This window comes from Gastrolobium bilobum, unplaced genomic scaffold (genome assembly GCF_033153095.1).
Source record: "Gastrolobium bilobum isolate Gb01-03AN ecotype WA unplaced genomic scaffold, APGP_CSIRO_Gbil_v1 utg14646, whole genome shotgun sequence".
Lineage (NCBI taxonomy): Eukaryota > Viridiplantae > Streptophyta > Magnoliopsida > Fabales > Fabaceae > Gastrolobium > Gastrolobium bilobum.
Genome location: NW_026896570.1, coordinates 39,569 through 67,530, shown reverse-complemented (window position 1 = coordinate 67,530; position 27,962 = coordinate 39,569). Strand labels below are relative to the sequence as shown.

The 27,962-nt window shown below is 37.2% G+C and overlaps 1 protein-coding gene across 1 annotated transcript in view; it reads right to left on the bottom strand.

Moving 5' to 3' along the window:
• The window catches only part of LOC133300640 (187-kDa microtubule-associated protein AIR9), a 61,719-nt gene extending 35,453 nt beyond the window's left edge, over positions 1–26,266 (bottom strand). Inside the window, exons 1-15 of the mRNA XM_061500217.1 lie at positions 25,478–26,266; positions 24,948–25,019; positions 24,024–24,089; positions 23,863–23,934; positions 23,670–23,735; positions 23,494–23,556; positions 23,347–23,412; positions 21,720–21,819; positions 21,190–21,524; positions 20,988–21,102; positions 2,976–3,096; positions 2,673–2,848; positions 2,119–2,254; positions 1,787–1,887; positions 1,650–1,697 (exon numbers count right to left, since the gene is read on the bottom strand). Of these exons, the coding sequence (XP_061356201.1) occupies positions 1,650–1,697; positions 1,787–1,887; positions 2,119–2,254; positions 2,673–2,848; positions 2,976–3,096; positions 20,988–21,102; positions 21,190–21,524; positions 21,720–21,819; positions 23,347–23,412; positions 23,494–23,556; positions 23,670–23,735; positions 23,863–23,934; positions 24,024–24,089; positions 24,948–25,019; positions 25,478–26,266 (2,326 nt within the window). The remainder of the gene's footprint in view (positions 1–1,649; positions 1,698–1,786; positions 1,888–2,118; positions 2,255–2,672; positions 2,849–2,975; positions 3,097–20,987; positions 21,103–21,189; positions 21,525–21,719; positions 21,820–23,346; positions 23,413–23,493; positions 23,557–23,669; positions 23,736–23,862; positions 23,935–24,023; positions 24,090–24,947; positions 25,020–25,477) is intronic.
• Between the last annotated feature and the right edge of the window lie 1,696 nt (positions 26,267–27,962).

Sequence of the window (27,962 nt, the reverse complement as noted above, 5' to 3'; positions counted from 1 at the left end):
GCTAGCCTCTAAGTTTGAAATTAAAGATTTTGGGAGATTGAAATATTTCCTAGGGATAGAGGTAGCTCATTCAAAGGAGAGAATTTTTATCAGGCAGAGGAAATATGTTCTTGATCTTCTTAAAGAAGCGAGAAAACTTCGGTGTAAACCCTCTAGTACTCCTATTGGGTAGAATCACAATATGGTTTATGAAGAGGAGAGTCCTCCAGTTGATAAAGGATAATATCAGCTGTTAGTTGGGAGACTGATATATTTGGCTCATAGTAGACCAGATGTTGCTTATGTTGTCAGTAGTGCAAGTCAGTTCATGCATAATCCAAACGAAACACACATGCAGGCAGTGGAGAGAATTTTTCAGTATCTTAAAGTCAGTCCTGGTAAAGGACTGTTGTTCCGGCGTTATGGCAATCTCTTTAAAAGTTTATAGCGATGCAGATTATGCTAGATCTGTAACTGATCGTCAATCTACCACTGGTTATTGTATGTTTCTTTGTGGTAACCTAGTGACATGGAAGAGTAAGAAGCAGGACGCGGTTGCCAGGTCGAGTGCTAAGGCTGAATTTCAAGCTATGGCTCAATTTGTGAATTATTGTGGTTAAGAATTATACATGGTGATCTTAATGTGAAGGACCTATGAAACTGTTTTGTGATAATAAGTCCGCCATTTGTATAGCTCGTAATCAGTTCAACATGATCGGACTAAGCACATTGAAATCGACAACCATTTTATCAAAGAGAAGCTTATTAGTGGGTTGATCGCCACTCCATACATCCCTTCTGGACGTCAATTAGCTGATATTCTAACAAAGGGACTTCCCTTAGAAAGGTTTCAAGAGCTTACTAGAAAGCTGGGAATGATAAATATCTATTCCTCAACTTGAGGGGGAGTGTTATAAATAATTGTATTTGTTTATTTCCATTCTAGAATCTTCTTCGCGCCTAGCCCATTAGATTATTTAGTCTCTTTAAATAGAGAGCAATTGTACAGATGTAACATACAATTTTATCAATAAGATTATCTCTTTTTTCAACTATAGATTATTTTCAGAATGCCAAAAGTAAAGGTGGATTAAATAATTATTAAATAATCCCTTATAGTAGAAGGATTAAATAAAAATGCAAGTCAATATGCTGCAATCAAAGCAAGAGAAGAAGAATAACTATCCTATCATAAAATAATGTCAAGAGGGCCAAAGACCAACTATCTCAAAAGCTTATGTTGTTAGGTGGAGGCTCAAGAAGATTTTATATCTCCAAAACACCCTCTCAAGTAAAAGTCATATGGGCTTGATACGTGGACAATTCACAAGCCCCCTCCTTGTGCTGATATTTAAGATTGGGAGAGCAAGGACCGAACTCTTGACCACTATCCATAGAGACTTTGACATAATGTCAAAGACCAATTCTCCTTAAAGCTTAGGTCGTAATATGGAGGCCTAGCAATGGATTTATTCCTCTAAGAAAGAGAAATTGATACATCATGACAAAGAATTTTATACCATATAGGATTCCAATAATCAATATATAGCCCGCCATGCCACTTACAACCAAATGCCACCTGCCACTACTAAGAGTATAATATAATGGCAGTGACAGAGAAAACAGAAGATCGTAAGTAGAAGAGACATTGCTAATAAATATTAAGATACCTTGTTTAACAACAGGAGACATTACTGACAAAGATTTTCCTTCCTGACCTGAAAGATATACCAACGAATATTTTACAGAAGGATGTGAAAGGTAAAAGCAAAGGATACACTGATCATATTAAGCCCAGTTACCAAACCTTCAAAATTAATAGGTATGTAAACAAAAACCAAAGAACAACCAACATCCTCTTTGGTCAAGGAATACTCAGATGTACCAGCTGATACTAACAGAAAGAGTCTGCATAGATTTGCCACAATGAACCAAGAGCAAAGAGCTTAGTAAAGCAAAATAAGGGTATAAAAGAAAATAAAGAAAATAAAGGCAGGAACTATCCCCAACATTGTAATGAATGCAACAATTCACTTTCCAATTTGCAAAAGCACAAATCACCAGACTAGAATAGAGACTTTATTTTTTAACATAATACTCCCATGCCCTTCAGTTAAGCATTATGAAGAGAATACTGACCCATCATCCCTGTTCTCCCTTAACCATTCAAACCTGCTGGGACCCTCCCGTCCACCAAAATAATCACCAACTCCTTTTATGGTACCTCCTTCGACAGCATCTCCAACTATTCTAACATTACTGACTGACGGAGGAGCTGCCATATGACAAAAAATGACAATCAAAGAACAGTTAGACTGTAGCATAAGAAGTAGTTCAAGAATACTGGTGACTCCATGATCACACTTCTCAAATTTTTAATCATTGCCATATTTCCACACGTGGCATATATCTCTAACATGGGATAACTTGTGTGTCTCTAGGCTGTATCCATCCATAATGCAACTATAATCAATTCAATCAAGGAACTAATGAACTAAACAATGGCGAACTTAAAGCCAAATAACTCACCAACCATGAGCAATCATCATAGATATTGTCGACCATATATTCTAACAAATGCTAAATACGATGATGAATTTAGACTAGTATTCTGGCAAAGGCTATCAAGCAAATTCCAAAAGGAGATAGAAGAAAAGTAAAGAAGATAAAAATGGACAAAAGTCACTGCTTACCAGCTCTTACAAAGTCTGTATATTTATATTGAGGTTCTCCTTTGGCACCTTCTTCTGTGACTGGTGTGTACATAAAAACTAAACTTGAATCAACATCATCAATGGTTAGACGATACTCCTCATCCTCAGCCCCCACAATGACCACAGGACTACTGTTCCACTTTCTCCGCAGCCAGCTAAAGTAATAAAGGAGACAAAACAAATGGTGTAGTTATATTACACAATATTTTGAACAAAATATATTTTGTAGTATACACACGATGCAAACAGACAGATATACAAATTTAAGGAATGTCATCTCACCTAGCAACACCTTTTCCTGGAGTCCCACCGCACCATGCAACCTTAGCACAACCCCTGATGATACTTCCCTCTACCAGTTCCCCATGCACTTCAAGATTTACAACCTTCGGAATTCCACTCCCTTGTGAAAAGTAGAAGTGTAAATAGGAAAATCATGAGGAATGCATGAAATATAAACGCATTAAGAAATTATTAAAAGAACATAACATTTAACACAAATCAGAGAGTTCCTTTTTCTTTGGCCAGTCAGAAATTTTAAAGGTAACCCAAAAATAATTAATTCAGAGATGAATATTGAACAATATAAAAGAGTTTAAAATTAGACAGCTTATATTTTTTCTTTTTTGGATTTATTATGATCCACTAACAGTATAAAGAGTTTCACACTATCAGTGAACGTAGTCCAACCAATTTAAAAAGGTTGCTAAAATATTTTACAAAAAGTGGAAAATTATCGCTATTAAAAAGACCGGGCACCTTATTTTTCTTTTTATGAAGACAGTGAATCACATTTAAACTCCTCTACCAAAATAAATTTGGATGATTAACACCTCTTTCCTAGATAAAGATTATCACTTGAAGTTAGATACTACCAGCGTATAAATACATACACATGTTGTAAATAATAATTTTACTATTATTTTATTTATTAATTTATTCTAGGTTACTCTAGAATCTTCTTTGGGCTTAGCCCAATAGGTCATTCAATCTCTTTAAATAGAGAACCCTTTATACAATTAAATATACAATTCAATAATATAATCTTTCTTTTCAAATTGGTATTAGAGCTCTCAACTCTAAAGGCTTTGCATCCATGATTGCCGCCTTTACAGCAGAACCCTAATTTTTTGCCTCTCGCCGCCACCGGAAAATTTCCAGGGACCTATTTGCACCGAGAGGACCACTGCTTGACTCATTTTTCTCATATCTATCATTCTACGGAAGTTTCCTAGAAAGAAGACGAGCAAAGAAGCTCCAAAAACCCACACCTATTCTCATCGATACAGTACTGTTCTGATGACTTTTGAACTCCAAACAGCCATAGACAGGATCGCGACCGCCGGACGAACCCGCCGTGAAAGGCCCAGCTCTGACCGACCCTCCACACGCTCTCAAGTGCCACCTTCACCTCTGAATGTGACGCCCACGCGCCGACAACCTCACCAACGCGTGACGGCGAGTTTTTGCCTCAGACCACTGTTGTTCTGCTTGTCCCTTCTTGCACTTTCTGGATCTGTGCTTGGTTTTCCAATCAAACATCGTTTGGTTGTGCATTTTTTTGCCTCAAGTCGCAGTTTTGTTGGCCTTTTTTTTGTTCTTTTTGGCAAACTTGACAATTCTGCTTCTATTTGAACTCTCCAGATACCTTTGAGGTAATTTTTCATCACTTGTTCATATTCTTTTTTAGACTAATTTGTTCCTTTGAGGTTGCTTTTACATCAGCATTATAGCAGATTCCGATGGTAGTTCGATTGTTACCCAGCCTTTAACTCAGTCTGTTCATACCCTACTTGGTCACAAATATGATCTTCCTACTCTTCATTAGAGTTATCGGCTTGATGGGTCAAATTACTTGTCATGGTCTCAGCTTATTCGCACTACCATCAAGAGCCACAATAAGATTGCTCATCTTGATGGCCCTGCTCTTGCCACCACTGATCCTAAGTTTGCTGGGATAATGAGGATTCCCTTATCATGACTTGGTTAAGGAACTCAGTGACTCCTGAAGTGGGTCGTCTCTGTATGTTTTTGTCTTCTACTAGCGAGATTTGGGAAACTAACCGCTCAACCTATTCTTTGACACAACATATGGCTGCACGCTATGAATTGCGCAATAAAAATTTTTCTACTAAACAGGGTTCCTTATCTATGACAGCATATTATGGATGGTGTTAAGAAGGAGTTATGGACTGAGTTCAACCAATTTCAGAGTTTGTAGATGCAATGTAATGCGGATGCTACTTCCTTAGCCAATGAGGTAGAAAAAAAGCGTAATTTTTATTTTCTTGCCGTGTTGAATTTCGAATATGATCATATTCGGGTTCAGATAATTGGCAAAGACACATTACCATCCCTCTCTGCTGTTTTTAATATTGTTCGGAGTAAGGAGACTCGTTAGGGAGTTATAATGCACCCTAACACATCAGATAGGTCTGTCATGCTATCATCCTTTGAGGTGGATGTTGTTTCTAAACCCATTGATGGATCTGCTATGATCTCAACAAAAAAAGATGGCTCTTCGCAAGGCGATTCCTTTACCAAATCTGTTGATGGTGCATCTTCTAAATCCAAGAAAGATGATCGCAGGTGTTCCTATTGTAAAAAGGGAGGTCATATCAAGAATCTATACTTTCGCCTCAATGGGAAGCAAAATGTCTTCGAAATGATGGGGTGTATGCGTGGTCAAGCTCATTTGGTTTCCTCTGATGTGGCTACTACACCTAACGAGGTCCAACCTGCATCTTTGGAATTTAATTCTATTCGCCGAAATAAGTTGGACCAGATTCGGACTATGCTTGATTCTCTAAGTAAGTCATCTGGTAGTAGTGCTTTAGTTATGACTGGTATGATCTCCACTACTCATTCTTTTCTTGCTTCTTGTACTAGTTTTAAACATTCTGGGATTATCGATGCAGGTGCTACTGATCACTAGGCTTGTTATGCTGACTCTTTTCTTTCTTATAACCCTATTGTTGGCACCCATACAATACCCGTATTTGATGGCTCACATACATTAGTTGCAGATTCTGGTAACATATACTTAAAGCCTTCCTTGCATCTCCAAAATGTTGTTCATGTTTCCAAACTCTCTACTGATCTTCATTTTATCCATAAAATTACCAAAGATTTGAATTGCATTGTAACCTTCTTTCATACTCAATGTGTTTTTCAGGATCTTGCCACTGGGAAGACGATTCGGGGTGCTAAAGAGCAAGGTGAGCTGTACTATCTTATCCCAGAATCTTCTGCAGAGTTTGTTAAGTATCACACTTTGTTGACTCGTTCCCAGTTAGTTGCTGACTATTTGATTAGGCTTCATCATAAATGTTTTGGGATTCCTCCATTTTGTTTGCTTAAGTCTTTATTTCCATCATTATTTTTGTCTAAATTTGTTGATTTTTTCTTTGTGATGTTTGTGAGTTTGTTAAACACCGTCGTGTATCATTTCCTTCTAGTACCATTAAAGGTGTTAAACATTTTTATCTTATTCATTATAATGTTTGGGGTACTTCTAAAGTCCCTAATATTTTTGTTTCTTTTATTGATGATTGTATTCGAGTACCATGAATTTACTTAATGCATGAGAAGTCTGAGGTACCACAGTTATTCTTTCAATTTTATAAAAAGATTGAGACCCAATTTTGTAAAAGAATTAAAAGACTAAGGTCCGCAATAGTACAGAATATGTCAATCAGCGTCTTTCTCAATTCATCCAAGATCAGGGCATGATTCATGAACCTACTTGTGTGAAAATCCCTCAGCAAAATGGGGTTGCTGAGAGGAAGAATCGTCATCTTCTTGAAGTTGCTTATGCCTTACTTTTTCATACGCATGTACCCAATTGCTACTGGGGAGATGCCATTCTCACTGTAGCTTTTTTAATCAACTACTTACCCTCTAGAGTCCTTAACAATGTAAATCATATTCACTCAATGACTTCATTTTGTCCCTCTGTTCCCACTATACAGAGTCTTCAGCCATGAGTGTTTGGGTGTGTTGTCTTTATCCATGTTCATAAACAACATGGCAGTAAGTTGGATCCTAAGGCTCTTAAGTTTGTCTTCCTTGGTTATGCCCCTGATCAGAGAGGCTACAAATGTCATCATCCTCCCAGTCAGAAATTTTTTTATCTCTATGGATGTCACCTTTCATGAATCTGAGTCTTTTTTCCAAAGTCCTCATCTTTAGGGGGAGAGTAGTTCTTCAGCAGATTCATCCCCTTCCTTTTGTGAGTCTATATCTTCCCTGTCTACTCCTACATCTCTCTCTCTTGTCCCTCTTGTGTCAGATCCTTCAAATACACGAGATATGGAAGATTTTGACACCTGATTTGGTATATCACAGGAGGAAACAACCCATACTGCTTGACCAAAAAAATCTCATGTTTCCGAACCTAATATTATTGCCTCTAATGACTTACCTATTGCTTCTAATAGCTTATCCATTGCCCTAAGAAAAGGAAAAAGATCTTGTACCCAACACCTTATCTCTCATTTTGTCTTTTCTACTAACCTTTTTGTGCAACACAAAAGCTTTGTTTCAGCACTATATTCTATCTCAATCCAAAAATCAGTTGATCAAGCATTAAAAAATAAGAATTGGATTCAAGCCATGCAAGAAGAGATAAATTCCTTAGAGAAAAATAAAACATAGGAGGGTGTTAATAAACCTAACGGGAAAAAAACATTAAGGTGCAAATGGGTTTATGTCTGTTAGAATATTAGATATGATATGATTGGATTTGATTAGATATGATTGGATTCTGTCTTATCCGTAAATAGTCTGACTGTATTCTGACTGTATTAGGATTAGGTTTGGATTAGGTTTGGGCCTTGCACTTAAGCCATAGGGTCTCTATATATTGTAACTCCCTGACACAAATCAATACATCACGTATTCTTTTACATTTAACTTGGTATCAGAGCTATTTCGTTCTGGGAACCCTCGCTTCCGCTTAGAAATCTTGTTCTTCACTTTAAAACCTAAGCCCACTGCTTAGGAGTCATCTATTCTTTGCTGTGCGTCCTTCCGGTAAGACATCAAGGGTTGTAAGTCCTCTCCAGGCATCTTCTGCACGTGTCCACATCCCCAAACAGTCACCGGAGCACCATCAGCCACCGTCAGCCACTGTTCAGGCTGCCGGAGTACTTTTCGGGCGAGTTTTCAGTCTGGAACGAACGCGAACAGAACCCTCTCCTCCCGGCGACCTGCTCTGTGGAAGTCCGGCCACCATCGGAGTTGTCACGTGCTCTCACGCGCCTCCAGTCTTCTCTGCGCGTGGGCTTCACGCGCCACCTTCTGCCGGCGCGTGAGCACTATTCTGGCGGCTTTTTCCGGCCGGTCTTGGACAGAGAAGCTCGTCTTCTCCTCCTCTTTCTGGATCAGTGGTTGGTTCTTTGTGGGTCTGACTTTTTGTGCGCACCTCTTCTTGATTGGTGATCAGATTCGTTTCTTTTTATTCGGTTTGTATCTTTGTGATTTGATACTATGGCAGCAAACCCTCCAATTCATTCGGAGGTCAAGTCTCCATCTCCTCCTCTGAGAAATTCTCCCAATATCATCTCTACCAATATTGGGTCCATTACCTCTTCAAAATTGAAGGGATCTGTTAATTACAAGAACTGGGCCACCTCTGTTCGAGTTTGGTTCTTTGGACAAGGATATGGGAACCATCTCACAACTAAGTCTACTGATGTCCCTAAGGAGGACAAGTCTGATTGGGAAAAGATTGACAACCAGCTTCTGAGTATCCTCTGGCAATCCATTGATCCGATTGTCTTGGATATCTTTTATTCATTTCAAACTTGCACTGAAGTGTGGGAGGAAGCAAAAAACCTCTACACTAATGATGTTCAGCAGCTCTATTTCATCATCTCTCAGTTTATGGAATTGAGCAAATCATCCGACATTCAGATGGAGACATATATTGGCAAGAGTCGCTCTTTAATGCAGGCATATTTGGATATGCTGCCTTACCCTACTGATGCTACTGCATATCGGAAACAGGTGGAACGTCTCTTTATGGTTGCCACACTTTCTGGCCTTCCCGAAGAATATGATAATGTTCGTGATACGATCTTGACTAGTGGGGAGCCTGATCTATCCATGACGTATCAGCGTCTTCTGAATTTGAATAAGAAATCTGCTCCTGCATCGTCTTCTGCTGTTGATTCTACTGCTCTAGTTTCCCGTACTGATTTTCGCGGGCATATTGGAGGTGGACGTGGTCGTGGTAGAGGCCCAGGAGGTCGGGGCCCAGGAGGCCCAGGAGGACGTAGCCCAGGAGGTCGTGGCCCAGGAGGTCCAGTTGGACGTGGTCAGCGACCTCGTTGTCATTACTGTCAGCAACTTGGTCATTATGAGGAACGCTGCTACACAAAGTATCCTCACATGCGACCTTCTTTTGCTGCTAATGTAGCTCAATCGGATACTGCTTCTAATGGTTCAGTCTCTCTCTCCTTTGAAGAATATGCAGCATTCCAGGCCCTTCTCAGGAAGTCCTCTCCTCAATCTCAGGCATCTGCTTCAGAAACTGGTAATCCTGTTGCTTGTGTTTCTCATTCTGCATCACTTGGTCCTATGATATTTGACTCAGGTGCTACTGATCACCTCTGTGGTAATAAGGAACTCTTTTCTTCCCTTACATATTCTAATAATTTACCCTCTTTTACTCTTGCTGATGGAACTAAGGCCCCCGTTCATGGGATTGGACAAATCTGTCCAACCTCCTCATTGACCTTGACATCTGTCTATTACATTCCTCACATCCCTTATAATTTAATATCGGTTAGTAAATTGATCAATTCTCTTAATTGTATTGTCACATTCTCAAACCATTCTGTTTCTGTGCAGGACCCGGGTACGGGGAAGATGATTGGAGTGGGCCGTGAGTCACGGGGTCTGTTCTACCTTGATGTGCCGAGTCCTTCAGTTGCTTGTTCTCTCACAGAATCTCCACAGCTCATCCACAGTCGTCTCGGGCATCCTAGTCTTGCGAAATTGCAGAAGATGGTTCCTCTTTTATCCGGTCTTCAAACTTTAGATTGTCAGTCATGTCAGCAAGGAAAGCACATACGCTCCTCCTTTGCTAATCGAGTCAATAAACGAGCTGATGCTCCTTTTTCAATTATTCATTCAGATGTTTGGGGTCCTAGTCGTAGTGTGTCTATTTTAGGTTTTCGGTATTTTGTCACCTTTATTGATGATTTCTCCCGTTGTACTTGGAATTATTTAATGAAAAACCGTTCTGAGTTGTTTTCTATTTATCAAAAGTTTTCTGCTGAAATTCATACTCAATTTGGTGCTTCTATTCGTATTTTACGTAGTGATAATGCTAAGGAGTATGTTTCTGTTGACTTTTCTCATTTCTTAGCCACACAGGGTACTTTACACCAAACCACTTGTCATCACACTCCACAACAAAATGGAGTAGCTGAACGTAAGAATAAACATCTCATTGAGATTGCCAGGACTCTTCTTATTCACATGCATGTTCCTCTTCACTTCTGGGCTGATGCAGTCCTTGCTTCTTGCTTTCTCATCAACCGCATGCCTTCATCTGTGCTTAATAATGATATTCCTCATAACTTATTGTTTCCAGATGTTCCTCTCTTTCTCTATCCCCACATGTTTTTGGTTATACCTGTTTTGTTCATGATCTCACTCCTGGTAAGGATAAGTTAACATCCAAAGCCTTTAAATGCATTTTTCTTGGTTATTCTCGTCTTCAAAAGGGTTATCGTTGTTACTCTCCTGACCTCAAGCGTTACTTAGTTTCCGCGGATGTCACCTTTTTTGATCAACAACCCTTTAATTCTATCTCATCTCCATTGTCATAGGTTGATCATGTTCTTCCTATTCCTTTTCTTGACTTGTCTTTGCCAGATGCAGGTGCTTCTACTCCAGATAAGCAATCACCTATTGCTCCAGTACCTGAGGACCGTCCACTTCTCACTTATCAGCGTCGTAAGACAGTACCTCCAGTCGACTCGACCCCTGCTGACTCATTGCCCGCTGCAGTTGATTCTTCCCCTCCGGATCCTTCACCAGAGGCTCTTCCCATTGCTCAAAGAAAAGGTACACGTACTACTCGTAACCCTTATCCTCTTTATACCTTCTTGAGCTATGATCGCCTTTCTCCTCCTCATTTCACCTTTGTTTCTAGTCTTTCTTCTGTTTCTATTCCTAAGACCACAGGTGAAGCACTTTCCCATCCAGGATGGCGCCAAGCTATGCTTGATGAGATGACCGCACTTCATACCAATGGCACTTGGGACCTTGTTTCTGCTCCTCCAGAGAAGTCTATAGTTGGTTGTCGCTGGGTGTTTACTGTAAAAGTTAGACCTGATGGCCATGTTGATCGTCTCAAGGCACGCCTAGTTGCCAAGGGTTTTACTCAAATCTTTGGCCTTGATTATAGCGATACATTCTCTCCAGTCGCTAAGATGGCGTCCGTCCGCCTATTTCTTGCTCTTGCTGTTGTTCGTCACTGGCCACTCCTTCAACTTGACATCAAAAATGTCTTTCTTCATGGTGATTTACAAGAAGAAGTTTACATGGAGCAACCACCTGGTTATGTTGCTCAGGGGGAGTCTGGAAAGGTGTGTCGTCTTCGGAAATCCTTATATGGTCTCAAGCAGTCTCCTCGAGCATGGTTCAGTCGCTTCAGTTCTGCTGTTCAGGCGTTTGACTAAAGCAGTTGATTCAGGAGCTTCATCTTTGTGAACAGAAACAACCCATGACACTCATCTGTGATAATCAAGCTGCGCTACATATATCCTCTAATCCTGTTTTTCATGAGAGGACCAAACATATAGAGATTGATTGTCACTTCATTCGGGAAAAGATTCAGTCAGGAGAAATCAAGACAGCTTTTGTCAAACTCGTCTAATCAACTACCAGATGTTTTCACTAAAGCTCTTAGAGGTCCTCGGGTTGAATACATTTGTAACAAGCTTGGTGCTCATAATATATACGCACCAGCTTGAGGGGGAGTGTTAGAATATTAGATATGATATGATTAGATTTGATTAGATATGATTGGATTCTGTCTTATCCGTAAATAGTCTGACTGTATTAGGATTAGGTTTGGATTAGGTTTGGGCCTTACACTTAAGCCCATTAGGGTCTCTATATATTGTAACTCCCTGACACAGATCAATACATAACGTATTCTTTTACATTTAACTATGTCCTAAAGTATAATTCTGATGATACTCATGAGAGATATAAGGCTCAATTAGTCGTCAAGGATTACACTCAAACCTATGGTATTGATTATGAAGAAACTTTTGACGCCGTTGCAAAGATGAATACTGTGAGAGCCTTGTTGTCCCTTGTTGCCCATTCCAATTGGGATATAAATAAATTTGATATGAATAATGTTATCCTTAATGGTGAGTTAGAAGAAGAGATTTACATGGAAATCCCGCCTAGTTTTGACTCTATGGATGGAGAAAATAAAGTTTTTAGGTTAAAAAATGCATTGTATGAACTGAAGTGGTCTCCCCGTGCTTGGTTTGGCAAATTTACTAACGTAATGATGACCTTAGGGGTACAAACCTATGTTGCACCGACGCTGGACACGGAATAAGACACAACACGATACTCTGACACATTAATTTTAAAAAATGTTAGATTTCGACAGGTTAGGACACATTTTGATATTAAATAATATTTTTTATTTATATAGTGTATATTACATTTAATATTCAATAATTAACAAAAAAATGAAGTTAAATTTATAATACCCAACAATTTTTTAAATAAACATAAGATATCTCAAATATTTATATTAAACTGAATAAAATGATAATCGTATCCAACGAATCAAATAGTTGGAACAAAAAACGCAACGCAACCTTTGAATCATTTTTTGAGTCTCTGTAACGTGTGTAGGAGGGTCGGGAAGTGTCAGGAAGTGTTGGACACAACACGTCAGGGTTTTTGAAGTGACGGTGCATCATAGGTACAAACAAAGTCAAAGAGACCACACACTTTTCTTTAAGCACTCCCAAGATGGGAAGCTCATTGTACTCCTTGTGTATTTTGATGATATCATTATAACAAGTGATGATATCATGGAGAGACATGTTCTCCAAGCACAACTAGACTTTGAATTTGAAATTGAAGACTTCGGGTGATTGAGATATTTCCTAGGGATAGAGATAGCTCGTTCAAAGGAAGGAATTTTTATCAGTCAGGGGAAATGTCTTGATCTTCTTCAAGAAGCAGGAAAACTTGGGTGTAAACACTCTATTACTCCTATTGAGCAGAATCACAAGATGGGTCATGAAGAGGAGAGTTCTCCAATTGATAAAGGACAATATCAACGGATAATTGGACGCTTGATATATTTGGCTTATACTAGACCAGACCTAGCTTATGTTGTTAGTATTGTCAGTCAATTCATGCATAATCCAAAAGAAAAACACATGCAGGCAATGGAGAGAATTCTTCAATATCTTAAAGCCACTCCTGGTAAATGACTGTTATTTCGGCGTGATGGCAATCTTTCTTTAGAAGTTTATACTGATCCGATTATAATGTTGTGACTGACCGCTGATCTACCACTGGTTATTGTATATTTCTTTGTGGAAACTCAGTGACGTGGAGGAGTAAGAAACAAGATATGGTTGTCAGGTCAAGGGCAGAGGCTGAATTTCGTGCCATGGCTCAAGGCATTTGTGAGTTATTATACTTGATGATCTCAAAATAAGATGTTAAGGTCATATGAAGTTGCTATATGATAATAAGTCTGTTATTTGTATAGCTCATATTCCAGTTCAACATAATCGGACTAAGCATATTGAGGTCGACCGCCATTTCATTAAAGAGAAACTTGATAGCGGGTTAATTTTCACTCCATACATTCCCTCAGGGCGTCAATTAGCTGATATTTTGACAAAAGGACTTCCCCTAGATAAATTTCAAGAACTTACTAGTAAGCTGGGAATGATAAATACATATTCCTCAGCTTGAGGGGGAGTGTTGTAAATAATAATTCTACTATTATTTTATTTATTCATTTATTCTATGTTACTCTAGAATCTTTTTTGTGCTTAACTCAATATGTCATTCAGTATCTTTAAATATAGAATACTATGTACAGTTGAATATACAATTTAATAATATAATCCTTCTTTCCAAGCATGTTAGAGATATATAAAACCATTAATATAACACCACCCATCAGCTTAAACTTTTGGATTGAAATGATTATTTACATGGTATCAGAGCCTAAGTGACCAAGTAGTCACAAATTCGATTCTTACCGCCCCCTATTTTCTATTAATAAAAATAATTAATTATTGTGGAGCTTCTTAGCACAGATAGGTTGGGTCTGATACATCATCCACCTTGTAAGCTCAATGAGCTCTTGTGTGAGGAGGCATGTTAGAGAAATATAAAATCATTAAATGTAACCTCCCCAACAACTTAAGCTTTTTGGTTGAATTGGTTCTTTACAACACACCTATCTAAGAAAGGAAAATCATAAAGTACCAAATTTTGACACAAGGAAACAAGAAAGTTTAGGGCGTTTGGTTTAACGAAATGTTTTGTTTCTGTTTTCTGTTTTCTGTTTACACTAATAATTACAAAATGTGATAGAATTGGACCAGAATTTAGGAGTTTTATGTAGAAATAAGAGGAAAATATCAAACTAATCCTTAGAGGAAGTGGAAATGAGAGCTCTCCAGTTAACAAAGGACAATATCAACAAATAGTGGGCAGATTGATATATCTAGCTCATACTAGACCTGATCTAGCTTATGCAGTTAGTGTTGTTAGTCAATTTATGCATGATCCGAGGGAGAAACACTTTCGAGCTGTGGACAGGATTCTCTAATATCTGAAAGGCACACCAGGTAGAGGACTATTGCTCCAAAGAGGAGGAAACTTATCCTTAGAAGTTTATACAGACGCTGATTATGTTGGATCTGTCACTGACCGACGGTCTACTTCGGACTATTGTATGTTTCTCTGTGGAAATCTTATAACATGGAGAAGTAAAAAGCAAAATGTGATTGCTAGATCAAGTGCAGAAGCAGAATTTCGAGCTATGGCTCAAGGTATCTGTGAGTTATTATGGCTGAAAATCATTCTAGATGATCTCAAGGTGAGATATGAAGGATCTATGAAGTTACTTTGTGATAACAAGTCAGCTATCTGTATAGCCCACAATCCAGTTCAACACGATCGAACCGATCGAACCAAACATATTGAGATTGATCGCCACTTCATTAAAGAGAAATTAGACAGTGGACTGATCACTACTCCATATATTCCTTCTGGTCGTCAATTGGCTGATGTCTTAACCAATAGATTTCAAGAACTTACAATCAAGCTGGGAATGATAAATATCCATTCCTCAGCTTGAGGGGAGTATTGTAAATATTAGAATTATTTTATTATTATTTTGCAATAGTTAGAAAACTCTATAAGTGTATTTGGGCTTATCCCATTAGGTTTTTTAGTCTCTTTAAATAAAAAACTCTTGTACAAATATTGTACAATTCAATAATATACAAATCTTCTTTTCTAGTCTTTGACTAGAAGACTTGAGAGGTGGTTATGTTCGCATTGATTCCTGCACAGGGGAAGATGGAAGGATAAGTTTTTATTAAACATGTACTTCATGCCATTGCGGCAGAGTTGGCATTGTAGAGAGGAAGAAGATCTTGCATTTCCACGCCCTCTGCCTCGAGGACCACGTCCAAACTTCCACGTCCTCGTAAACCACCACAGGTGTGGTTTTTGTATTACCTTGAGCGCTCTATGCTTGAGCAATAAAAGCATAGGCTAACAAAGAGCCTAGTTTCTCAGCTTGTGCAAGACATTGATTGCTCTGTTTAGAGGTACCCAAAAACAAAGGCTATCAGAGACGCAAAAGACCAAAGAAGAAGAAGAGGAGGTTGCACTCTGTTTTTGGGAAGAAGATGAATGTGTAACATTCACCGACATAGCATAAGTGATTGGGACATTACAATGTTCTTCTAACCTCATTTTTTGTGCTAGCAATTCTAGTTCAAGATCTTCAAGAGAAACAATGTTCTTTTGCCAATGAACAATAGTTACGAATGGATCGAATTCATCTGGCAAACCATCAAGCACCAGATCGATCAATTTTTTATCAGAGATTGGATCACTGATTGCTAGTAAAGAATCTGCGAGAGATCTAGCTTTGAGGAGGTATTATGCAATTGTTTGTCCTCCTTTGTGAATGCTTAGAAGATCTAAACACAATTGTCGAGCCCTAGCTTGCATCACACCATGAAATTGTTTGAGATCTTCTCCCATGCTTTGTATGAGTGAACTACTCCAAGGATTTTATGAACGATTTGTTCTGAGAGTGTCATTTGAAGCAGGAGATAAGTGATTGATCTTGTCGTTCCCATTCTGAATATGCAGAATTGACTTGTTGATTAACATGATCCTCCTCGAACACAAATCGTGGTGGAAACCTAGGATTGACAAGAAAGCGATGCACATCATGAGATTTTCAAAACTGTAAGCTTCACTGAGATCTGATGCTCAAAGAGCGACGATGTCTTGTTCTCCATCACAAAAGGTGTTATAGCAAAATACATAGATGGACAAGATGGATCAAGCCCTCAGAAAGAAAGCTCTAATACCATCAGAGAAAAAGTGGGAAAGTGTGAGAAAGTAGAAAAGAGAGATAGAAAGTTAGAGTGAGGAGGACTCAAAGACGGGGAGGAGGCTGAGACATTTGGGGAGTTACTGCTAAGAACAATATTATGAAGAATAGGAGAAGAAGCTTGAGAAGGAACTTATGACTGATTTGAAGTCTAAGTGGTAGGAGGATTGCGAGGACTATTATCAGGGAGGATTGGGAATTTGAAGAAGAAAGAGGCGTAGGAAAGGAAGTAGATAAAGAAGGAGCAAGAGGTATAACAGAAGTAGTAGGACAAGAAGGAGGACAAATAAATCAAACTAAACAATACAAATGTTTATTTAAACTATTACCCAAAAGGACTTCATATGGAATTTGTGACATTGATGGCTAGAACCTACGGAACACAACTCCTCTACAATCTACCCAAGAAGGGTTTGTTGCCGCTAACTCCCACAATTGGAACCAAGAAAGCACCTTCCCTTCTATGGCTACCATTACTGCTTGCAATCTTTCTTCTTCTAACACCCCTTTCAACTCAAAGTACCATTCCACACAGTTAACCCACCACTAAAAACACGAATTTTGAGCTTCCTCAATCTTTCATCCTTTCTTTCTATTCTTGAACTTTCATCGAGCAGCTCGCTCCTGATGAGTTTGCCCATTGCCTTTACCCCATGGATCTTTGTGATAGTTATTCATGCAGTTCATCAATCCTTAGGAAGTGGGCTTCTTGGACCCCCTTCTCTTTTCTAAAGTATGTTCACTCTTCTCTCATTCTTCCTCCATCAGTTCTACACACCAGTGAATCTACTCTTGCCTCCATCTTTGTGTAGAGACTATAAAAGAACTTCTAGATTTGAGAGCTCTAATACCAGTTGACAAAATTTTAGAGATTTATGGAGAAAACAGAGGAAAATAGAATACTGATATCCAGGATTTCAAGAGCTTGGTCTCTCCCCGTAACTCAATTTTAATCTCATTGTGCCTCCCTCTCCGCCCTCTATTACCTTTTATCCTACTGATAACCTAGATGAATAGCATCCCAAATCTTGAAATCTTAACTGTTGAATCTATTAATATCTCCTAAAAATCAAGTAACTTTATCTACTACATCTAAGCATATCAATTAATAACAAGTAACCATATCTACATCTAAAATTAGGTTGTCAGTAGTGGCCCGTAGCGCCGCTAAACCGCTATAGTAACAAGTAGCGACGGCCGACCATTACTGTAATATATCCCAGAAAAATAATAGTAATTTATAATGATAATAAATTAATAATAATTATAATAAACTATAAATTCGTAGTAATAAAATATATATATATATATTATATTAATATTTATATTTGATGGTGATTAATAACAAATTATAATATAAATTTTATCTTTGATAAAATTATTATGTGCAATATGAGTGCTATTGAAAATTGATTTTGATACTTTGTAATACTCTAGGTTATTAATAATAAAATAATATTAATATATATATATTAGATGATAAATTATGATTGATGATTTATGCATTAATGTTTGATTGGTAATGTTTGATTAGTAATTTGATTAGATATGATGAGTCAATCATGAGTCAGCCTTGAGTTAGCAAATAAGTTAGTTGTATTCTGAGCCATAAGAAATTAAGAATAAAATAGTGTATGAAGCCAATATCTGAGCCAGATACATCAATAAAGAATAAGGAAATAATTGCATAAAACCTATATTCGAGCCCCAAAAACTTCAACTATAAATAGAGCCTTAGCCTAACCAAACCAATTCACTCTTCAACATTTCTCCTCTACTACTCTCTCTCTTCTTACTTCAAAAGTTTATTTTATTTATTTTATTTTGGTTACCAACCGGTTCTCTGCCCCAAATTATTCTCTTCTAGAAGTTAGCAAAAAATGGAGACCAGGTAATCCTAATCTCTAGGTGGTTGTAGATTTGTTGTATATGAAATTTGTTGGGTATAATCCTAATGCTTTAGAAATAATAGATTAAGAGGTCGTTTGTTTCAACTTTAAAAAAAAGTAACTTTTATCACTTCCTTATTTTAAAAGTACTTTTTACAAAAGTTAAAGCTATTTATATTTTTATAAAAATATTGTTTTTGAAAAAAATATTTGGCTTAGAAGTTAAAAATTTTAGCTTCTGAAAAAAAGTAGGTTTTTGACTTTTTTTGTGACTTCTCCTTTTTTTAAAAGCAGACATCCAAACGAACTAAAAACGAGAAGTGCTTTTTTTAAAAAAAAAAGCAACTTTTGAAGAAAAAAATGCTCATCCAAACGGGCCCTAACTTTTATAAGAAAATTTGTCTAATGTAATATTGATCCTTAGGGCATATTAAATTAGTTTTAAATGAAATTTGGTATACGTAATGCTCTAGGTGAATGTAAGATAATTTTATATTAAATTTGTTGAATGTAATCTTAATCCTTAGGAAATTTTAGGATGTTTTTATATATTATATGTAACCTTAGGGTATTTAAATTAAATTATTTTAACCTCTAGAAATTAATTGGATTAATTATTGGATTTTGGATAATGGATTTGAAAATTATGATGGATTTGGAAATTATGATATTCTTGAAAAATTGAATTTGGAAATTATACTCTTGATTAATTGATGTGGAAATCATGAAAATTATTTGACAATTATGAGAATCGTGACAAGATTGAATTAATTGTGTGTAATTAATTAATTAGTGGGAGGATAGCTTTGGGATGGTACCTCCCAAAGTGATGAACACAACTGGGCTTTTATGCCTCTGATAATTATGTGATGTGAAAAGAGAATATTCGTTCTTCTCAAAGTGGTATCTGGCAGGATATCCGGGATACTAGTAGCAACTTTGGGAAGAGGTGTCTGACAGGATATCCGGGACACTAGGAAGAGATGTTTTTGATAATGGCCAAATTATTGATTTGTGACTGGCAGGATATCCGGGTCACAGGGTAGACTGGCAGAATCTCCGGGTCTACCATGGTTCTCTTCCACTAAATGGACTAAATAATCTTAAACATGATTAATAATGATATTAATACTTGATTTAAGTTATGATTAAATGACTTATTTGAATTATTGCTTGAGTTATGATTAAATTCCTTATTTGAATTATTACTTGATTATGATTAAATGACATATTTGAATATTGCTTGAGTTATGAATAAATGACATATTTGGAATATTAATTGAGTTGATTATGTTGATTATTCTTAAATAAATGTCTTGATTGATATTGGGTTATATTATCCTAGTTTTGTATCTTGATTGGGATTACCAGCTTTGCAGACTGTTTGTGTTTGTTCGACTGCAATGATCCTTCATGGGGAGCAGATTTTCAGTAAATCAAGTTGCAAGGAATCGGGCTAGCAGTGGGCTGTGAGGATAACTACTCAGAGATTTTTTTTGCCAATCCTAAATTTTATGTATAAGACATCTCTGATTTTATTGAAATATTTATGAAAGTAATAAAGAGCCTTGCACTTGTCCATGTACAGGTGCTGCGGTAAATTTCCCCAAATTAGATTTAGATTAGCTTCCGCAATAGATATAAGATCTTAATAAATAATTAAATAAGGAATGTTTTATTGTTGTAAAAATTGTTAGAATTTAGAGGTGTTACAATTACAACCGCGACGCGAAGCGACACTAGCCAGTGGCAGCGTATACAGGTGTGCAACGCGACGCTACCCGCTATTTGACATTGATTGTGGAATGATATGTTTGATTTTGTTGAATTCATTGTTCATTTGTGTTTAATTTTGGATCCTTCCTTTATGTTCCTTGTATTTGACATTGATTGTGGAATTATGTGTTTCATTTTGTGTAACTTCTTATGTTTGAGCATTTATCTTTGTGTAGTATTAGACTGTTAATATAATATATGTGGAATTAATACTTCACCGTAACGGCAATACCGCTACACTGCTATACCATTTTCGGGGTCGACCGCTAACTACAACTGACAAGTATGATCTAAAAATATCAACTATCAGGTAACATTATCTATTATATCTAACAATATAAATTAATATCAGGTAACTATATCAAATATATTTAATAATATCAATTAACTCTAATTACCATTACTAACAAGGCCTACCCAACTAGATCTAGATCCTTAGGTCCATCCTTATTTCTTCTTACATTCACCTTAATTACAGGCCTAACAAAATGCTGCCTTGCTTTCACTCAGTTTCCTTGTGCAGGAAACTGAAAACAATGTGGCATTTTTGTAATTATTAGTCAAAACAGAAAATAAAAACATAAAACATTTCCTTAAACCAAACAGGCCCTTATTTGATGTTATGTTCATACATCTCGATGCCTACTACTTACACAATAAAAAAGGTTGCCTCTAACTCCCTCATTCATTTAAAATAACTCAGCAAGGATGTTTTAAGGCAGATTTGGGAAAATAACACAGGCAATAACATAAAGAGAATGAGCAAGTTTCGTTTTCAAATATCAATAAAAGCATACCGGCAAATGAAGAATATGAATAAAAAAAGGAATCCATAATTCATCACTTAGTAGATACCACGTACTTCCACATCTCTCTGATGCTAAAGTAGGAGGGTTTACTTCTTCCTGTCGGTCTAACTAAGATCTCAAAATTTAGTTGTTCATCTATAAGGACACAAGACAAGCCTACCTGGTGAAACAGGAGAAGAGATGGCAAATATTGAAGGATAGTCTGTTTCTCCCAGAGTGGGAGTACATTCCACTTTCAGAATTTTTCCAATGTCATCATGCTTTGGCCAGTAAATCTGGAAAACATACTCATGAACACAAATAATATGAACAACTATAATAAAAAAATTTGAAGCATGATAATCATATAATCAACTCATTACCTCACCGGTAGCATCTGGAATTGGAACAAAATTTGAAAATGTTACATCACCACAAAACCATTGATATTTCAAGACTAACGGAGGGTCTGTACTCACTGCACCATCACGAGTAATTGTGAAGTGACAGCAACACACATCTTCTTCCAAAGGTTTATCTATGGAGGCTTCTTCAAGGAAAAACCCAGGAGGAATATGGTCCTTCCATTTCTCTACTAGAAAGTGGAAAGTTGACTCTACAGCGTGCTCAGGGCGACTAAACTCCCAACCATCTCTTATGCACAAAGCCGTATGGGCAGGATAACGCTTTGCTAATGCCATTTCCTCACGTGAAAGATCTGAAGAACTTTTTATATTCAATAAACTATCTTAATACATAACATAAGAGTTCAAAGATGCCGGTAGAAATCACTAGAAGAATTTCCATACAATGGGTACACCTAAACCCTTAGTTAGATTTAAGATGCATTTTACTATCTGTTCGGCCAACAATTAAAGATGCCAAAGACTAAGGATAACTTTACTACTCATACCTCTATCGTTATATTTTTTTAAAGTAGGCCCAACTAGCAATATTGAGGCTGCTTCCGAATGAGGCATCTTAAGTATAGGATTCTCCTCCACTCGCAAATGCTACAGTACAAAAAATCATTGAAAGTAACAGCAATCAGTCTACATTTAAGTACGCACCTATGGATGTGTAAATTTTACACTAATTTGAGTCTCTGAGTGCTAATTGAAATTTTGAAGTTTAATTACTAAATCATTATTGATAGTTTTATCTACTTTTTAAATTAATAACTATAATTTAGAAGTTTCTAATTGGGTTGCACAATTACCAAATGTTTCTAAATGGACCACCAACATGACCAACTGTCATATAATTGAGTTTTGGCCTTTAGGAGGACAATATCACCTGCATCACATGACTAAATTAATTGATGCCTAACGGTCATGCAAACACAACTAGAAACTTTTGGTAATTGTAAGACTCCAAATAGAAACTTCTAAAAAGTAAGGAGGTGTTAAGAGATATAAGCCACGGGAGGGGCTGATTTAAAAATCGGGTAAGAATATAAGAAGCAATGAAGTAATTAAACCAAATTATGACTGTATATTTCCGTAGGAAGAAGTAAAATAAACAAAAGTATAATGTGATTAAAAACCACTCCCCGTTAAACCCGACTAGCGAGTGTGAGGTGGAGGAAATCCTTGTACGCAGCCTTACCCTTGCATAATTGCAAAGAGACTGTTTCCTGGATTCGAACCCATGACCTTTCAGTGATTATCACATATAAATATGAAGTGAATAATGTTTATAGGAAACCTACAGCAAAACTAAATATATGAATTAAGCCAAAGTCATAATGTTAATCCTAAAATATATCATCACAATGGTTTTGGTTCAATGGAAATGAACAGTAGAAACAAACTAAACTTTTATATACCGCATTCACATTATTATACATTCAATTATTTCTTCTTTTTAATTTTATTACTACCTCTTCAATCAAATGCTTAACAGTTCTGCAGAAAAAGAGAAGAAACCTTAGTCTGAATACACAAGTTTATTTCCCCCTGGCATAACAGGTATATTTCTAATTCTATATTGAAAATAAACTTCAATAGTGAAAACAAAATTGTGTACATTGAATGTAAGGCTATCATGTCTACAAGCTGACTAATATAATGGCTAACATCTGCCAATAATCGAGCTAGGTCAACAAGTTCAATCCCTGAAACTTCTGACATAACAATTAAAGTGAATCTCAGCACAAGCTAAGGTGGGCATGTGTTTTTTCCACCGTCCAAACCCAAGAGGGCTTTCATGTGGGTGGGGGGGGTATTCAAGAACAAAAATGAAATATATAATTTCCTTGGTGCTTTTCTCATAAAACCAGCAATTCATCAAAACAGAAAAACACAAACTAAAAAAATAAATTAAAGAATATAGTGTCTAAAAATCACTAATCTATAACACTTCTCTATATGCTTTAAAGAGATAAATAGACATCTCCCACAATGACTAGGAAATTTTATAAGACAACGACACAAAATGAATAACTATATCCATGAGAGAGTCTACTAAGATAAAAGCACAACGATGTCTGATCACTTGTTTACATTAGGCCAACCAAATAAAAATGAATTCATACTAACCTCCAGAACTGGTAAATATGGGAAACCCTTAAGAGTAGAAATTCTGTTTTTGCTGGCAGCTAAGACCTGCATCAAATTACTTTTTCTAATAAAGCATTCAATTGTACACACAAAATACATGGTCAAAACTCAAAACAACAAAACCACCTGGAGTCGAGGTTGACTTGCCATCGTGAGAGATTTCAACTTATTTTGAGCTACTGAGAGGAACTGCAAAAAAGAAACATAACAAATACCAAAAATAAAAAATGAACAGTGAAATTGAAGACCATAATAATATCTGAAATAAATATCAGAAAGCAGACTGGGATTTTAAAGCTTGCCTCCAAATTAGGAAGCTGCGGGAGACTTGCCAACGATGTGATTTGATTTCCAGCAAGATAGAGTTGCTGCATAAAAATGAAGGATTTCATACTGTTATTAATAAATAAGTATTCACACTCTTTAACATTGTTATCACAACCATAAGACAAAAGCATTCGCGCACCCATACACACATATATAAAGACAACATACCTGCAGTACTTTGCAATTCTGAAGAGGCTCAAATCCTGGCCCCTTAAAATCATTAAAACTCAAATCAAGAACCTGACAAGGTAAACAGATTTTTGCAATTAGTTAGTAAGTGTACCTGAAATTATTCAAACATAACACCCAAATGTAATTATATAAAATACCTTCACTCTCGTCAATATCTCAACTCCTTCCAGTGTAGATAAAAGATTGTCTCGGAGATAAACAAACTGTCAAAAAGGATCATATGTTAAATGCTATAAAAATACTCAAAACACAAACTAACTAGAGTAGATTAAAGTACAACTTGAAATTCTCTCCTTTACACCATGCGGTCCTTGGAATAAACTAAGGCAAAACAAAAAAAAATTATTTTACAATCTTAAAGAACAAAACCTAAAGCAATTGACAGAAGCAAAAGCAGCTAAACCAACATCAATTCACTTGTCAAAGTATTTCAAAGTGGGGCCAACCAGCCATGTGTCTTGAACCATTTAGGAAAATAGTATGCCCTAAACAAATATAACCGTTCAGTAAAATAAGAGTAATACAAAACGGAGCACCAAGAAAGATGTCCACTTTATTCACAATTGTTCTTCTTGCAAATGAACAATCTTCCCAACTGCTTTTCAATAGAGACTACAGAATGAGCTCAACCATAGCAAACAATCTTCTTTCCCAAAATCACACTTACACAATAAATAAAGAGAAAAACAAAATGGTAGCAAACAGATTGTATGCCTGCCATGAATTAAATTTATTAAAGAGTAAACACCCTTTTTAGTCCCTGTCAATATCTACGAAGTCCTTTTTAGTCCTTGGTAATAAAAAAGGACCAAATCGGTCCCTGAAATTACAGAAAAAGGGTCATGTTAGTCCTTATGTCAACTCCCAAATATGTAGAGTGGCCCTTTTCTTGTACTTTCAGGGACCAATTTGGTCCTTTTTTATTGCCAAGGACTGAAAAGGACTTCGTAGATATTGTCAGGGACTAAAAAGGGTGTTTACTCTTTATTAAAAAATTGCCAGAAAAACTTTTGAACAGGTTGTATAAAATAAATAACAAGCTAAACAGAAGATACATTTACCTCTAAGTTTGAGGATAAATTTAATCCACTGGCATTGAGACTGCGAACTCTGTGTCCCCTAAGATCCAATCTCTAAAAAATAAATAAGAATCACAATTAGATAATAAAAGGGGCTGAAAATTCCATCACATTAGCTCACTAATAATAGATGTTTAGCTTCACATATGTGAGACATTGCAACAGGGAGAGTTCATTTTATGATACCTACAGCACATCAATATGTCAAACATCAACAGATATTATTTGTTAAATAGTTAATAAAATATGCAACCGAGTTAGTGTCAATTTTCAACATGTTTGACAGTGCAAGCTTCTAAGTTAACTCCACAATGGAACCCTTGCTCTACTGAGATTCCAAAAAATCATCCAACAACCACCAAATATTTCCAATGACAAAAGCATATACATCTATGTATATATAATTCCCCCTTTTTCGGCAACTGCTTCACTACCACATGAGAATCAACAATAATTCACTAATGAGATTCCGAATGGTAAATTAAAAGTGTTGCCATAATCACTAAGCTTACCAAATCATCATTGGCCTTAATCTCAACCTGAGGAAGAACAATAAACCTTGAATCCCGGCTATCAGGAGTCGCCCCTTTCCTCCTTCCAGACAGAGCAGAACTCCGATCCTGTGACGACGACAAAGACCCCGCTCTCAGCCCGCTGGAGATAGACGGCGACCGTGCCGACGAAATCTTTGAAACCGTCTTCCTAGCAGAACCGCCACTGCCGCCGCTACTATCCACAGACGGAGAACCAACCTTCCTCAACGAAGAAGAAGAAGAAGCAGCCGACAATGCCGGCTTACTTAACGGCTTCTTCGCAACCTCTACCTTATTAGCACTCGGCGTCCTCAAACCCGGCCCCACCGGCGAGGCCACAGCCGGCCTCCCGGGAGCTCCGGCACGCCCAGAAGTTATCGAACTACGCCGGAGCTCCGGGAGAGACCTCCGCGCAGGTTCGGTGGCCAAAGAAGCGCTGCTCTTAGTGCCGGCAGCAGAGTCAGCACCGGTTTTCCTTCCTCCGCCGGAGATTGACGGCCTCTGGAGCAATCCTCCGGTACTGCTTCGTCTGGATGCAGAAACTGAACTTGCAGAACCGACAATTGAACTCGATCTCTTCGTCGCAGCCAGACCAGAACCCGAAACGTTTCGAGATTCCACTCTCTTTCTAACAGAAACGGAACCGCCAGGGTTTGCAGCGGTTGTTTGAGCAGCTCTTTTAGCATCTTCTGACGAGTTCTTCTTCTCCGGAATTTTGCGCTTTTCTGGTGTTACGTCTTCACCTAACTGCTCCGAAGCCACCTCCATTTAAATGGAGCTTCTCCGAAACTTTCAGGTTAACAAAAATAAATAAATATATAAATAAAAATAGCTAGTTGAGTAACTAAAGGCTTGTCAGTGGAACTGAGAATGCTGCATTTTTTTTAACTAAACATCAAGCGTTCTAGTTTGGATCTACGTGAGGGGGGGGAAAGCGAAGAGGAAGGTGAAGCGAGTAGCAAAATGTCGGTTACATAAGGGTGATTGTAAAGATCTAGTAGTGGAAGGAGACAATGGAACTGAAAGCGAAGCTGAGTTTAGAGAACATTGAGAACAAACAAGGAAAGAAAGAGAGAGAGGGAATTTGCACAGGCTGGGACAGTGTGTAGTGGGTGGGAAAAAGTAAAAGGGGTCAAGGGCGTGGAGAGGGACAGAGGAGCATGAGCCAATAACATGAGAGTGTAGAAATGGAGCAAATGGGGAAAGTGACAACGGTGGGGTAGGGTTGGGTTCGAAGAAAAAAATTTAAAATATTTTTTGTCGATAAGACCCGCGAACGGAAGGAGTGATTTGAGATGATAGAGTTGGGGAGCTTAATTTGGTCTCAAATTTAGCACTGGATAAACCGGATAACACCCTTTTTTTTGTCCCTTTCAGTTTGGGTCGGCTTTTATTTTGGTTCAATAATTTTCTTCCCTGTTTTAATGCTAACCTTTGAATTTACAAAACGTCATCCGTTTTTATTGATCTGCACCAAAATTAAAACATTGTCTGTCTTTTTCTTTTTTCTTTTTGGTGAAGATTGTCCGTCTTAACTTTGTACAGAGACCATTTGGTAGAAGAGAAAATTATTTTAATCAGGTAGAAAAATGGTGACAAAGTAAATTTGTTGGTAAAATTGAAAAAAAGTTATTTGGTAGAACGAAATATTACTGAAAAAATTAATTAAATTTTCTAAGTCTATGTTTGGTTGAAGGTAAAATATATATGGTAAAATTGATTAAAATTACAAAAGTAACCCCTTTAATTTTTGAATCTCAAATAAAGGAAAGAGACTGATTGACAATATTACATCTCAGGTCATTTTCGTCTCCATTTCGTGCTCTTTTTCTCCGTTTCCTAGCAAACCCTAAAATACCACATCACAAGTGATTTTTTGGAAGAGTAAATTTCTTCAAATCTTGCAAAGAAACCAAAGTGTTGGGCAAAGGATTTGCCTGGTTATATTTATTTTTACTCTTATACCAAACATGGTTAAAAGAGAATACCAGTGAAAGTTGTCTGGCCATCTACAACAAAAACCTACCTTTACCAAACGCCCCCTAAATTGCTAAAAGAAATCGTGGATGGTGCCTAATGGTCCTAAAAAATTGAGATTCATTAATTGTTTGAGTGCTTTTTAACTTCAATTTTTTGCTGAATAATTACTGTTTTATTTCAAGTTTATCCCCAGGAGCATTTTATTGATGAAGTAGGTTGGAGCAACACTTAGATGTGGGAATTAGAGCAGTATTGGAGCATTTTGAATTGATCATTTCTTCATGAGCTTAATGGGTAGAATTGTGCTCTACATAAAACCTAAGGACCAACTGAAAGAAAACTTAATCCAACAAGGGAGAAACTTGGAAGAATAAAAGCAGAAAAATTCAAAAGGGGACAGAAAATCAAGCAGCAGTACTGGAGCAAAAAAGCAGTCAATCGAGCGCCTCTACGTCAACAACAGCAGAGAATATGAGAGTAGCAC